The sequence below is a fragment of the Ptychodera flava genome, chromosome 2, assembly GCF_041260155.1.
Source record: "Ptychodera flava strain L36383 chromosome 2, AS_Pfla_20210202, whole genome shotgun sequence".
Classification (NCBI taxonomy): domain Eukaryota; kingdom Metazoa; phylum Hemichordata; class Enteropneusta; family Ptychoderidae; genus Ptychodera; species Ptychodera flava.
Genome location: NC_091929.1, coordinates 28,176,139 through 28,189,723, shown reverse-complemented (window position 1 = coordinate 28,189,723; position 13,585 = coordinate 28,176,139). Strand labels below are relative to the sequence as shown.

At 40.2% G+C, this 13,585-nt stretch overlaps 1 protein-coding gene across 1 annotated transcript in view; it reads left to right on the top strand.

The window, feature by feature from the left end:
• Window positions 1-3,306, top strand: part of LOC139118459 (insulin-like peptide) — a 31,000-nt gene extending 27,694 nt beyond the window's left edge. Inside the window, exon 3 of the mRNA XM_070681757.1 lies at window positions 789-3,306. Coding sequence (XP_070537858.1) covers window positions 789-982 — 194 coding nt within the window. The 3' untranslated portion in view covers window positions 983-3,306. The remainder of the gene's footprint in view (window positions 1-788) is intronic.
• The last annotated feature ends 10,279 nt before the right edge of the window (window positions 3,307-13,585 follow it).

Sequence of the window (13,585 nt, the reverse complement as noted above, 5' to 3'; positions counted from 1 at the left end):
GACATCTTCGTCGTATACTTTATGAATGAAGCCTGTTCACATAAACATTCTGATATTTATGCGCAAGGCGTAATAAAGTAAAGCCTCAAAATTTAAGGTTTTTCGTTCTATTAGTAAAAATTCCCTAAAATTATGGGCATGGGTATATGATAAATCGGTTATTACCCAATATCGCCTGTTCCTTGTGTCGTATCAGCATTCGTGTCATTTGTGCTGCGTCAGACACTCGACTTCGTCTCGTGTCTGACGCAGCACAAATGACACTCATGCTGATACGACACAGGAACAGGCGATATTGGGTAATAACCTCTAATTACTGTTGGCAAAGAAATTTCAATCCGGATGACAATGCATTCATTAATAATGTCATGGCATATTACACACAATTCGTGGCGCTCACAGGGTTAATACTTTGATTTTTGACAGAATAAGGCAACGTCTGTACAGTATACATATAACTAAAACATTATCTCACTTCCTGATATTGACCCATTAATGTTTTCCCATACAAAACGTGACTTAATTTTCCCCATAATGTTAACACAGGGATGGCGACCGTTTTGAATTTGAAGTTTAGGGAAATATTGGGCGATTTGCTTCGCATTTGTACTGTGATCCCTTATTTTTATTCTTGATTTCTTAAGGGAAATGGTTTAAAGTTATCCTACGGAAAGTTTGAGCAAAAGTTAAAGCCTTTCGAGGCTCGTGCTACTTAAATGACCCCTCGCCTACTTCCAGTGTGTGATTTCTTTAACTTTTCACATTCTTTTACTTGTATTCCCCTACAGCTTTTATAGGGAAGGAAGAGGCCAGCAGTTTTACCAAGAGCGTGCCCACGATAGTCAAAAGAGGACTGCTTGAAGACTGCTGTTATAGAAGATGCAATTTACAAAAAATGATGACATACTGTTGCGCCGAGAGGCAGCGTGAACTCAACAATTTCTTCTCTTTGCTTAATCAAAAAGATAACGGCAGCACCTAATAGACCACGTGAGCCATCCATGCTGCCGCTGAGGGTGCGCTGTTTCTGTGGAACTCTGCAAGGTGCTCGTGCATCGCGATTTTTCATCCTTAGCTCTCGTGCACACTGTCATATCATCTTTATATATTTGAACATGCGCAGTGTAAGCTTGGTTGTCAAAGGTCACTGACAGTGCGCAATAGCATACCATATCGTTAATCAAAAAATGCGCACCGGCACACTGTCAGCAACTTTAGTCTGGTTCCCTGACCCATTTCCCCGGTAGAGGGCGTGGGGAAATATAGGGTCAGGTACCGGGTAGCCATCTTGAACAGAATTTTGTTCAAGATGGCGGAGGTTAGTCACCTGACAGAACGTGCTACAACAAATATGGCTGCTACCATGAAAACGCCGGTCAAAATTAGACTGGATCAGAATTATGTTCGAACACTGGTATCCGAACCAAAAACATTGGCACACGAGATGGGAAACATAAACTTAAAGGATTAATCCAGAAGTACGGGGAAATAGAGGTGATTGAAGGCTGGCTGTGATATCGCAGCAGTACTTGTTGTGTGCATCGAACGCGCTAGGGTCATTGAGGTCATCGCCGACTGTGGCGTGACCCCAATGACCCGAGCACGTTCGATACACGCCACAAGTAATGCTGCGATATCACAGCTAATTGAAAGCAAACTTTGTTGGAACTGCGAACGACGATTGATTTCGATGGATAGAATGGTGTCAGAATTTCGTGAAAAATGCCATGCATCATGTTGACGTTCTAAAAGTATTAAGAGGTGTGCTAAATCACAGTGGCTAAATCATGAAGGTAGAAAGTCTTTCTTTCTACCTCCACGGCTTTGTGGTACAAACAAGAAGTTGGTGTCAAGTTAGCCTGAGAGTGCGAAACCCAAGAAAGATGAGAAAAGTTACAATTGTTACTTTCATCCAATCACAGCTTGTTTTGTTTTAACCCAATAGCGTCCATGTTTACATTAGCCGGTACCTGACCCTATATTTCCCCACGCCCTCTACCGGGGAAATGGGTCAGGGAACCAGACTATCAGCAACTTCTCAATTTACGCATGTGCAATGAACTTTATCCAAAGACCTTCCCAACGTCCCTCTTCTAGGGAACAAAAAACGAATCCGATTTACATATTAATTTTATCGGTGAATCATTACGTTGAACGAAGATGTAACTAATGTTTATTTTTAAAAAACAGATAAACACTTTACATCAGATGAGCAGTTCTAAAAATTGTTGACTGTGTCAAGTGGTTTGACAACGCGACGGCAGTTATACTAAATTTATTTTTAATTTATAAGAAAACTCAACTAGACACAGCAAATTCAAGGGACGCATCTCGAAGTAGTTTACGAACTGGAGGCCACTGGGTCAGTTTTGGTACCAACAGCTCGTACGCATGCGCAACTAACATCGTCAAACCTATGCAAAAACTCGAACTTTTGCAACGGGACAGTTCTGAGTGCTTTGGAGACAGCTGTCGAATTCTTCCGTCAGATGCACGTTTCCCGCGGGTGACAAAAAGACGGCGCGGGACAATGAATGAATGTTTGCAGCCTTTGAGTAAAGGCTGCTACCAATTGAGCGCTAAGAATCCGCGGCATCGTATACGCACAGTGTTCAGGGAACGGCGATTTCCACGACTAGTAGACAGCTGCAAGCTACCGCAGCCTTTCGGTTTCGTCTGCAAATCAACATGTGTGACAGTCCTGAAGAACGAATCAAACACCTACAGCTCACCCTGCGACAACATGCAACAGGTTTGAATACGACTACAGAGAAACGTTTCTGTTGAATCGCGCAAAGCTGTGTCGCCATGACCATAAAACAGACTGGCACCAAGTACAAGTCCACCATTGTCACGACTTCGATACAAACGGAGTGCTTGCCGGAAGCTTCTTCGTCTTCTCCCCGTTTTAATCAGCTCAACTTCGAATGTATTCACTTCAACGAGGAACTCCCTGTGTGTTCGCGATTGGCGTAATGAATGCGTCGCCCAAGTTCCACTCAAAGAAATATGGACAATTAATTGTGCTCAAGTTGATGAGACATTCCAACTCCCGCATTCTCCCTTCACAGAGGCAGTGCATCAGCTATCTATTCTTTTTACTGAGCCTACAAGACTTATCAAGTTGTGTTGTGATTGAATCCCGAACGAAGCAATGTGATATCAACCTACACGGACACTGTTGAAATATCTGTCTCCAGTCTGTTTTATATGTACTGTAAAAAATCCCACTTATATATGTTCATAACCAGCATATTCTGTTCTCAAGATTTTCAATAAAGAGGAAAGGAAATTTATTAATAATTATACGTTGTCAAAGGAAAGAATGTTGAGGGGATATTTGAGTTGCCCCGCTGTCTGACATGCGTACTTGCCTCTTTCATTTACGCATGCGTAGCGTGACTGACCAAAATTCTGTGTACAGGGTTACCGACCGATTGGGTGATATAGGGGTTTGACTTATAAGCGCATCATTGTAGAAAGCGAGCTTCTTACTTGATGGAAAGCTGCAACGCTCGTGATCTTTTATGGGTTTTGTTTTAGAACTACATTTTTGCCTGCTTCATAAAGTGTGTCTAAATACTAAGTAATATCGTTGGCCACCCAAAATACTAGTACAACGCATCGTGCAGTGTGACAAATTTAAATCTAGATCAAAATTCACAAGTCAAATACACCATTTTACCTTTACACAGGCTGTGCTCAATGGTGAGTTCCGCGCCTGGTATTTCGACACAATCTGGAGAAGCACAAGAAATAGCCTTTCACAAGCAGAACACAAATAAGAAAAAGAAACTGAATGTTGCCACAGGTTACAGCAAATGAAGCTTTTAAATATTTAGATGAGATCGAAATAGAAAGTGTGAGTAAATATGAGAGAGAGAGAGAGAGAGAGAGAGAGAGAGAGAGAGAGAGAGAGAGAGAGAGAGAGAGAGAGAGAGAGTGTGTGTGTGTGAGTGAGAGAGGGGTGTTGTGTGTATGTTGGTCATTCGTGCTTGCTGTTTATAATTTTTTCCTAATCCATGAGATGGGAAACATATATTCTGTAGACGGGTGGATAGACTGATGGAATTACTCAGCGGGACTCACACCTGAATGTAAAGCAGTTCAGCAGAAACAGCATTATGGGCAGGCCAAGAACCAAGCCACCATGACATACCTACCGTTACGATTCACTTCCCCGTTTCTAGACTACTTCAATTCTATGAACATTTCGGATGAGATAAGATAGTGTTGGCCAAGTTATAGACAGGCGGCTGTTACGAATTGATATAAAGTTTTTGGCCAAAATTTGATTTTCAGGGCGGAGGGCAACTTCAGTGTTCAAAGAAATCAACACAATTGTCAACTGCTTTGGAAAAATTGCATGGCGATGATGGAGGAAAGAAACAGACATATAACCGAAAATGTAGTTTCTATGTCAGCTGTAACTTTTCCCGTGCAAATAACTTAAGACAAACTCAAATGATAATTTCGCCTTCGACAACTGTAGCTCCAACAGTTCTAAAATCTGTCAGGGAATGCCTTTACAATCGACAAAAACGAATTTTAAGATTTTTTTGGAGTCATCTAACTTCAGTGAAATATCTTGCCACCTTACACGATGTAAAATGATAATGGAAACTTGTGTCGTTTCAACTTTAAACAACGCTCCTTGAAGTAACGGAAATTTTTGCCTCATCTCTCTACCTCTTTCTCTTCCATTTCCCTTGACTCTGGCTGTCTGCATGTGTTAGGGCTTTGAATAGTGACACCTTATTCTTGCCATTCCAATTCTCTCTCTCTCTCTCTCTCTCTCTCTCTCTCTCTCTCTCTCTCTCTCTCTCTCTCTCTCTCTCTCTCTCTCTCTCTCTCTCTCTCACAATAACGACAATTATTGGCCCAAGCCGTTCCATGCAAAAATATTCTGAATACATGATAACATTCGAGAACGGCCGACAGACGTTATGTGTGATAAAAATGCCAACGGGATGATGAGCTCACCAGACAAATACAATACTTCCACAAATTAAAAGACCGATATTTCAATAAACGCAAATACGTCAACACTCTCGGGGTGGCTTGATTGAATTTTACGCGTCGCTGCTCCCATCAAGGATTGTTTTGCACTGGTTGGAGAGACATAGACGATACGATATCTACAGAAGTCAATGACTGCTATTATGCAGGTCAAGAAGTCGACTTTGCTTGCTCTTTATCTTTTACTGGATTTCCCCATTTCCGCACCCATCGGTGTTGCTTTCGATAGCACCTTAACGTGTCCCTGTACACAGAGATGTCAAGATATCTCTAAGTCACATTCTGGGGACTGAACGTCAGCAAAGACGCATGGCACGTGTGCAAAATTACCGTCAAATCCACAAAGGCTAGCTACCTCCGGAGAACTTCCTCTGTCTGTTTATGTGTCTTTCTGTCTGGGTCTCAAAATCTCCCTCTAATTGTCTGTCTATTTGTCTGTCTGTCTGTCTGTCTGTCTCTGTTTCTCTCTGTCTCTCTGTCTCTATCTGTCATTCTCTCTGTCTGTCTGTCTGTCTGTCTCTATCTGTCTCTGTGTGTGTGTCTGTGTCTGTCTGTTTGTCTGTCTGTCTGTCTCTATCTCTGTGTGTGTGTGTCTCTCTGTCTGTCTGTCTGTCTGTCTCTCTGTCTGTCTGTCTCTCTGTCTCTCTCTCTCTCTCTCTCTCTCTCTCTCTCTCTCTCTCTCTCTCTCTCTCTCTCTCTCTCTCTCTCTCTCTCTCTCTCTCTCTCTCTCTCTCTCTCTCTCTCTCTCCCCCCCCATACTCAGGTATTGGTAGTCTAGTTCTTAACTATATAAATATCTCAATGTATTCCATGAATATCTCTGTGTAAACACATACACAAACAACTGACGCGGACATATCCAAGTACACAGGTGCTACTCATCGCGCCGTCATTTTTTATGAGAAAAGATTACGTGACATGAAATTTTAAGATACCTTCAGGATAGTCATTAATTACTTATCCGTCAAAGACTACTATATACCTGGGACGATATTTCTCGTTTTTAGACACTTTTGTGACGTTCGTCTACAGTTTGTTTTTTGTCGATGGGATTACTTAAATTTTAGACAAGCATTTCATGAAATTGTAAGACATCTTTATAGCCATGGTTTTCAATGATTACAATTGCTTTTTAACTTCTTTTTATATGGCTGAAATATATCTCATGGACTTTCATAAGATATAAGCTTTCCAAAACTGTATGACATTTCAACATTTCTAACTGGGAAACATTAATCTTTTTGAGAAAAGTATCGTTTCTAAAGCTTTACTCGTATAGAAAAGACTGCCACCCCCACATTTTGCTCTTTTGTACATCAGATAGGACACACAACTTGATCTCTCCTTTATTACCACGAGTTCAGCTCAGGCGCGTGACCTATACCCCACCAGGGTGTCCTAGCAAATTATTGTATTCTCAATTCAGGCGGCTATAAGATTGATAACTGTGTTTGCGTTCTCCAAGTCAAGCAGAATCGACCTCAATCTAAGAGACGCTCTGTAAAAATTCTGAAAAAAAATCCACCGAGCACTTTTCCCCGAGGCGGAAGACTGGGAAAAAAGTCGGGGTTATCGGAGCTACACGACGTGGCGATGGCTTCGATACTAACTTACGGCAGAGCGATCGAGTAACATCAGTTTGAAGTGACTTCGAGTGTTCCTCCTTACGAATATGGTCGACCTTTGACACAAAAGTGTGCAGTCGTGGCCATTAATTATGACTTCATTCCTCCCGACATCTCTAGAAACAATCTTACTGCCGATGTAGGTTATGTAGACCCCGTTACAACGTTAAGTATAAATTTCCAGAGTTATCGACACCACATTTTGCAGTGAAAATTATTATATAGAACACGGTCCTGTGTTTAGAACTATCTACTTTAAAGTAGGCATTTTGTCCAATTTCCCTCGCAAAGAAAAGTTGGCGGTGAGTTTTTCTTATCAAGCTGCTACAAATATATCCAGCAAATCTTTGTAAACCTTCTATACCTACTTACTTTATCGTAGGATGACATAAAACACAGAGTATTGAATCTAACAAAAGCATTCACTATATATAATGATACGACAATATAATGATTACTGATCTAGAACAGAAAATGTTGCATCGTGGCGTGATTTGCAGCTGACTTTGAGTAAATCAGTCGAGTATAAAGTAGCGGCGGCTACGATGAATGTGTCTTCAGTTAAATCTAGTCCTGCATACCACAAAATTTTTGGTATAGCATACTATATATCCTGTGATATAAACCGTTATATTTACACAGCGAGTGTTATAAATTATAAAGTTATGTGTCAGCGGGTGGAAACAGTGTGTACGTTGCTATAGGTAAGTAGATAGGTAGGTAGGTAGGTAGGTAGGTAGGTAGGTAGGTAGGTAGGTAGGTATGTATGTAGGAAGGTAGGTAGGAAGGTCGGTCGGTCGGTCGGTCGGTCGGTCGGTCTTGTCTCTTGTCTCTGCAGTCGATCTCAAAGAAAGTCAGTCGATATACAATGTTAAAGGAGGACAAAACTTTGTCCATGGTCACTGAGTTGACGATGATAGCAGCCAGAACATCGCCTTTTCCCTTCGTACCAGCTGCCAGATCAGACTCAAGGATAGTCTCGGAGCTCTCTGGAGGGCGCCCTGCATCGGAACAACACTTGATTAAGGGTTTCGATTAATTCGTCGGTAGAGAAGTAGCTACTGTAATCTTACCCTGGTATTGAGAGTAACAGAATTGAAAATTACGTAATCTAGATACAAAATATGACAGCATTGAACTATTTTAAAGGCACATGAGCTGCAACTTTTTGCATTAATTTCATGATTTTACATTTAGATTAAAATTAGTTCATAGAAATGTTCTTACTCAGAGATGTTTACTCAAGTATAATTATCCACTGAGGGGGACTGCATGGGGAGGTTTCAGTAAGACAAATAATAAACGGGTGCCGCACACAAATATGGCCGCCTCCATGCAACTACATGATAAACAGTGTAAATGGTGCATGTACACATTTGGATCTTTACAAATACAACATGGTGCAACCCAATGAAAGGACGGGAAAGGGATTCACTCGACGACAAAAAAATCTCCGTTTTTCACATAACATAGCAAGATTTTGAAAATGGCGGGAAATTTAAAACGGACAAAAATCTGTTCAATTTCTTGCCTATTCTGCCACAAGCAACGTTGTTGAGGCATAGATAATGACTGTATCGTTAAATTTGCAGATTGCAATGAGTATCTGAGGAAATTGGAGGTACCTTGAGGTTGGACAAATTTCGCAGAGTTGCAGTTCATGGTTCCTTTAAAGTTACCGTGATTCTCACCGTTAAGGGATTGATGGAAACGTACTCCCCATGGACGCGAGACAGAAAAGGTCGCTGGGTGAGGTCGCGTCGCAATCATCGATGCAAACGTTGGAAAAGTCTCGCGTCACACTTGCCTATGCGCCTTGAAAGCGGACAATACAGAAATCCCTTCTGAAGCTCAACCACATCTAGAATCCTCGGATGTGCCGGCATTGACGTCTGCACTACACGTCATATAGTGTCCTCGGTGTTCTCGTCGCACATGCCTTCAGATATTCCCAGTGTAGTATTGACAATGGAAGATACCTGAGCATAATATGTATGATGTTCAAGGTCATGATATCCATACTGCTCACGGCATCCATACAGTACATTCCGAGAAAAGATATCCAAAGTTTGTTTACGTATATCACCTTTTTAGGAACGTTCAGGTAGAATCGGCCTCTTGGACAGATATTCTGACTCTCAAACAATACATAAAAAATACATTTTTTGGTCTACCACTTGCGAGGGTCTTCGAATAATAAAAGTTTTTAGGTAGATCGCGAATCGGGGACATATATTCGGACTCTCAAACTTTTGCAATTCTTTTCTAATCTACCCCTTGTGGGGGCTCATCGTGAAGCTCTTGGAGAAAGAAAACCTTTCATCGTCTCAGTTTTTCGAAAACCGAAAATTTTATTTTTCCTGCATGGAGTTAACACAGGGATGGCGGCCATTTTGAATTTCAAATATCGGTAAGTCTTAGGTTGTTTGTGTCGCTAGTACTAAAATTTGCACGATGTGACCCCTGATTTTTATTCTTGATTTTGAAAGAGAACGGTTGAGAGATTCCTTAAGGAAAGTTTGAGTAAAAGTTTAAGTCTTTCACTTTCGAGGCGCATACTACCTAGACCGACTTAGTCTTTTAGAAATCGAAACTTGGATATTTTCCCGTAAAGTTCATACAGAAATGGCGGTCATTTTGAATTCAAAATATTAGGGTAAAAAAGTGCATGATGACCCCTCCCCGCCGATTTTAATTATAGACATTGAACGAGAATGGTTGAAAGTTTCACTGAGGAAAGCTTTGAGCAAAATTTAACTTCCTTTAGTCTTGAGACGCATGCTATCTTTAATAAGCAAAGTTGAAATTTGTATGTGAAAATAAAAGCTGTTTCAAACTACCTGTTACTTTTTGAAAATTATGTTTCCTTTCGCCTTATAATTTTCCTCTCTCCACTGAGTACCAATTTCTTGCCGGTCCTGTTCATAACGAAACCTCTCCACTGCACTCTTTCCGACGCATGTTGTACCCAACCCTCAACCCCGACCCCCTCCCTAGCAAATCTTTGGAACTCCTCTACACCCGTAGACTTTTCAAAAGTTGTCCGAACAGCAAGCTGACCCCCTAATGATAAAAAATTGCCCGTTCGCTCTTTCTCCACCCCTACTCACTGCCAGCCCGCCATGAAATTGATTGCGAACACTTTTTCACGTGAACTGCAAGCTGAGAGATGGCCCTGTATGGAACTCATATACACACTAGATCATAGATAATATATCATGACATAGATATACCCGGAGATATAGTTTTATTTTAGATGTTGCGCCTTTGGGGAAAATAATTTATTCATATCAGATGAAGAACTCGCGAAAGATCATTGCAAAACATACAGTAGACTGTCTCAAAAAGTCTCCAAGGCCGCCAGTGCGAGAACTTGCAGACTACGTCAATATCAAAGGACAATTTAAACGTGCCTCGCCAGGGATGAGGTAAATGGGACTTCGCCTGCTAAATAGAGGAAACTTTGCCAAGTCATCCAAACGATTAAATAACTCTTGGCTGGTCTGTAGCTGGAGGACATCTATATTTACGGCTGATGGATTACCACAGGCCACGGGGTCGACTTCGTTTCCGGTTCACTTGATAGGCGATTTGTTATTGCGCGCATTTAAGCGACAATCATGGTAGCTCATTTTTGAAGGCACGCTGGGATTAGCGGAATAAAAGTGCATGTAAACGTGAAGAGAATTTTCCAGTCGTGTGTGTGTGCATTTATCGATACGGCGTGGCTGAGACGACCATTCTGTATTAGACTTCGATTTCTGAACGGATTATAAACTGCACTGCTTTCGTCAACGTTCTGCAGCACGTGCGCATGGCATTTGCGCCGGTCACAATTTCACGTCACGCAATGTGCTTCAAATAAACTCGTTTTATTTGTTTGCCTACGACGTATTCTCAAAATTTGATTGTATTGAATTTAGTAATCACTGTCAGTAGGTTGACTTGCGAAATTGTCATCCAGCTGAAGTCACGTGATTGTTAGCGGAGATGAGTAAATATATCAAAAATATACGCGGGCCTAAAATTCAAATTACTGATGATTATCACTTGATATCGTCTGATACTACGATTGTCGAAAAGTACCATTGCTAGTGATGTCTGATATACGTATATAAGACCTTGCTTAATAAATGAAGTTCCTCGGTTGCCGCTTGTTGGGTTTGATGACGTCACAAGAAGGGATGATGGCTTCTTTGTCGTGCGAAAATGTTATGGAACGACCTACATTTCGTTATTTGTCCTGACAATTCAAACAAAACAGGACAGTGTCAAATGAATACCAAAATTTTTTTGCAAGACATGACAAATATGCCATTTTTAGTAAATAGGTAGCAAATATGATGGCGAGTTTGCGAATGATTTACAAACTTTTGTCCGTACGCGTGATTTGTTTTCCCATATTGCCAAACGACAAATATTTTTGGCGGGTGGTGATTCGTGTAATGTTGTAAATTTCGTTTTCCAAAATCCTCCGGACAACCTGCAAATATTTCGCTTGGTTCTCAACAGCCCAAATTTGTCAAAAAAATATTCAGAAAAGTTGGTCATAAAAATCATTTGAACTTGGAGAAAGCAAATATCAATGGCACACCGGTAGAGGTCGCAATTCATACAAGGTCATGAGCTGAGAATATGACCTTCGAAGCATCGGAAGAAATGTTAGCTATGAACACCATTAGAACTAATTTGGGATAATTACATATTCATAATCTTTTAATTTCTCAAAAGTTTTAGGCGCCAGAGAGTTTAATGTTGCAATAATACAAATTACTTATAAAAACAAGCGTGTAATGTAAAAAGAAAAGCAGATGAGACCACATTTAATAATTTAATAATAATTTATTGTTTAAAGACCACTACACATCTTGTCTCAGTGGTCTGTACATTACAGAAAATTACTGGAAGAACTAAAATAAACGCAGAAAATACAAAATAACGCACAGAGGAAAGAGTGTAATTAAAAACAATCGATAAAATCAAGCAAGCTAAAATCTAGACTAAAGGATCCTACCTAACAACATTACTTCACCATCCAATTATCCCAAAATTGTTTCAATTGTGTTTATGTTGTCAGCCATATTCTCTGTCGTCTGTATGCAAATGATCGGTGCCAGTTTTTTTATATGATCAAATTTAAATGCGAATATTTGCTCGACAACCACGTTAGACCGCGAAATTTCCCTCTTTTTCTCAGAGTTCACCAAATGTGTCACCCTTGATACAAATTATAACAGCTGCAATATTTGACATTTTCTTAGAAATACCTCGCAAATAATGAATTTTGTACACTATGCAATATCATTATCAACAAATTCATCCCTAGTCCAGACTCAATCCGTTTGTGGGTAGGAGCGTTAGTTATAACCGGCACACCCAATCATACAAAACATTGTGACAAGTTTAAGAAAGGCATTTCTACATAGTTTGGTGATTGAAGGAATCTTTACAATAAACTGCTTTTATAAACAGAACAGAACCAAAAGAAAAATGAATCATCAGTGACAGATAATAGATAAAAATGGTACTTTATTAATTTTACACATTCAGTCTATGAAGAAAGTAGTAAACTTAAATCGTTCGCAGTTATTATGAAATCGTGAGGCACCATTTCGAAAGCACGGTGTATGCAGGACACACACATACATGTATGTGAACTCCAGACACGGAGAACCACGGGAGAAATTTTTTAAACGAATAAACAACTCGGGCAGACGGGAGATAAAAGCCGAACCAGACCGAAATCAACAAGGTTATTCAAATAACTCTCTCAGTGGCATACCAGTGGAAATTGAGCGCGAGACTTTTCCATTTTGCAGACACCGATTCGACATTCTTTCCGTTTTGTAAGTCGGAATGCCTTCCAAAGAAACACAGGACGATCCACGCAAGGACATATTCAAGTGTTCGCTATTTTCCAATTGAACTTAGATCAGATACATAGGTTACATCATTCAAAATAGAGAAATTAAGGTCAACTATGCGGACGGGCGTTGCTATTTTAATTCCCGGCTGAACTGAGGGTACTTTAATTATATTGATGTCAAATTGGATCCACACATTTGTTGCCAGTCGCATTTCGACACTTTCTTCAAACACAATCAAGGCTCGTTAGAGATGGTAAGACCTACGTAATATAATTCTTTGTTTTTGCTTGCCCACCCGAGTTGGTTTTTAGAGGCTTTAAGGGGAAAAACACAGTGTATTTGAATAGAACTTTACCTTATTGCTCTTTTGTCAACGAAGCTATGCTTGAAATTTTGTGAGATATGCCTGAAACACCTACTTGCTTGCAGAATATCTCATTGCAACTTAAATCATGAGGTGAAAATGAATGTTGTGCTTTCATATTTGAATAGGCACTCATATTTAATACATGGAAACAATTCGAGTAAAAACTTGCGTGAGTAACAATGTATTTGTATGTTGACACTTTGAACCGCTGACGCCCGCCTTTAAAAAATTGAGTGTGCCTTTAGTACTCGATAAAAAAAAGTTTTACTTGCTCGTTCTTAATTTCTACTTCACCGCAATTGAAACATTTAAATGTTTGAAAGGGTATGGTCCACAGTATTTATATGATTTGTTTACCGTTCAGAGTGATGTACATAGTCATGTTTGGACTTAAAGGTATACTGTCACCTGTTTTAATTTTGCCACAATTACCATGGAAAGAGAAAATCTAACCAATCACAGATTTTAAGCGGGTGGCCGCTTTTTAAAAACAGCGCCCTCATATGGGCATTATGAATACAAAGGGACGCTCCTTTGACCATATATGGGCATATTTAGATTACAGGTGACTGTATACCTTTAACTGCACTGGTTACATGAATTTTAGAAGCTATACAAGAATTTTTTCCGGCCTGGTTACGTGTTTTCGTGAACGTTGACTTATGGGTATGTATTCATGGATTAATTGATTCATGCGTTATTAAACA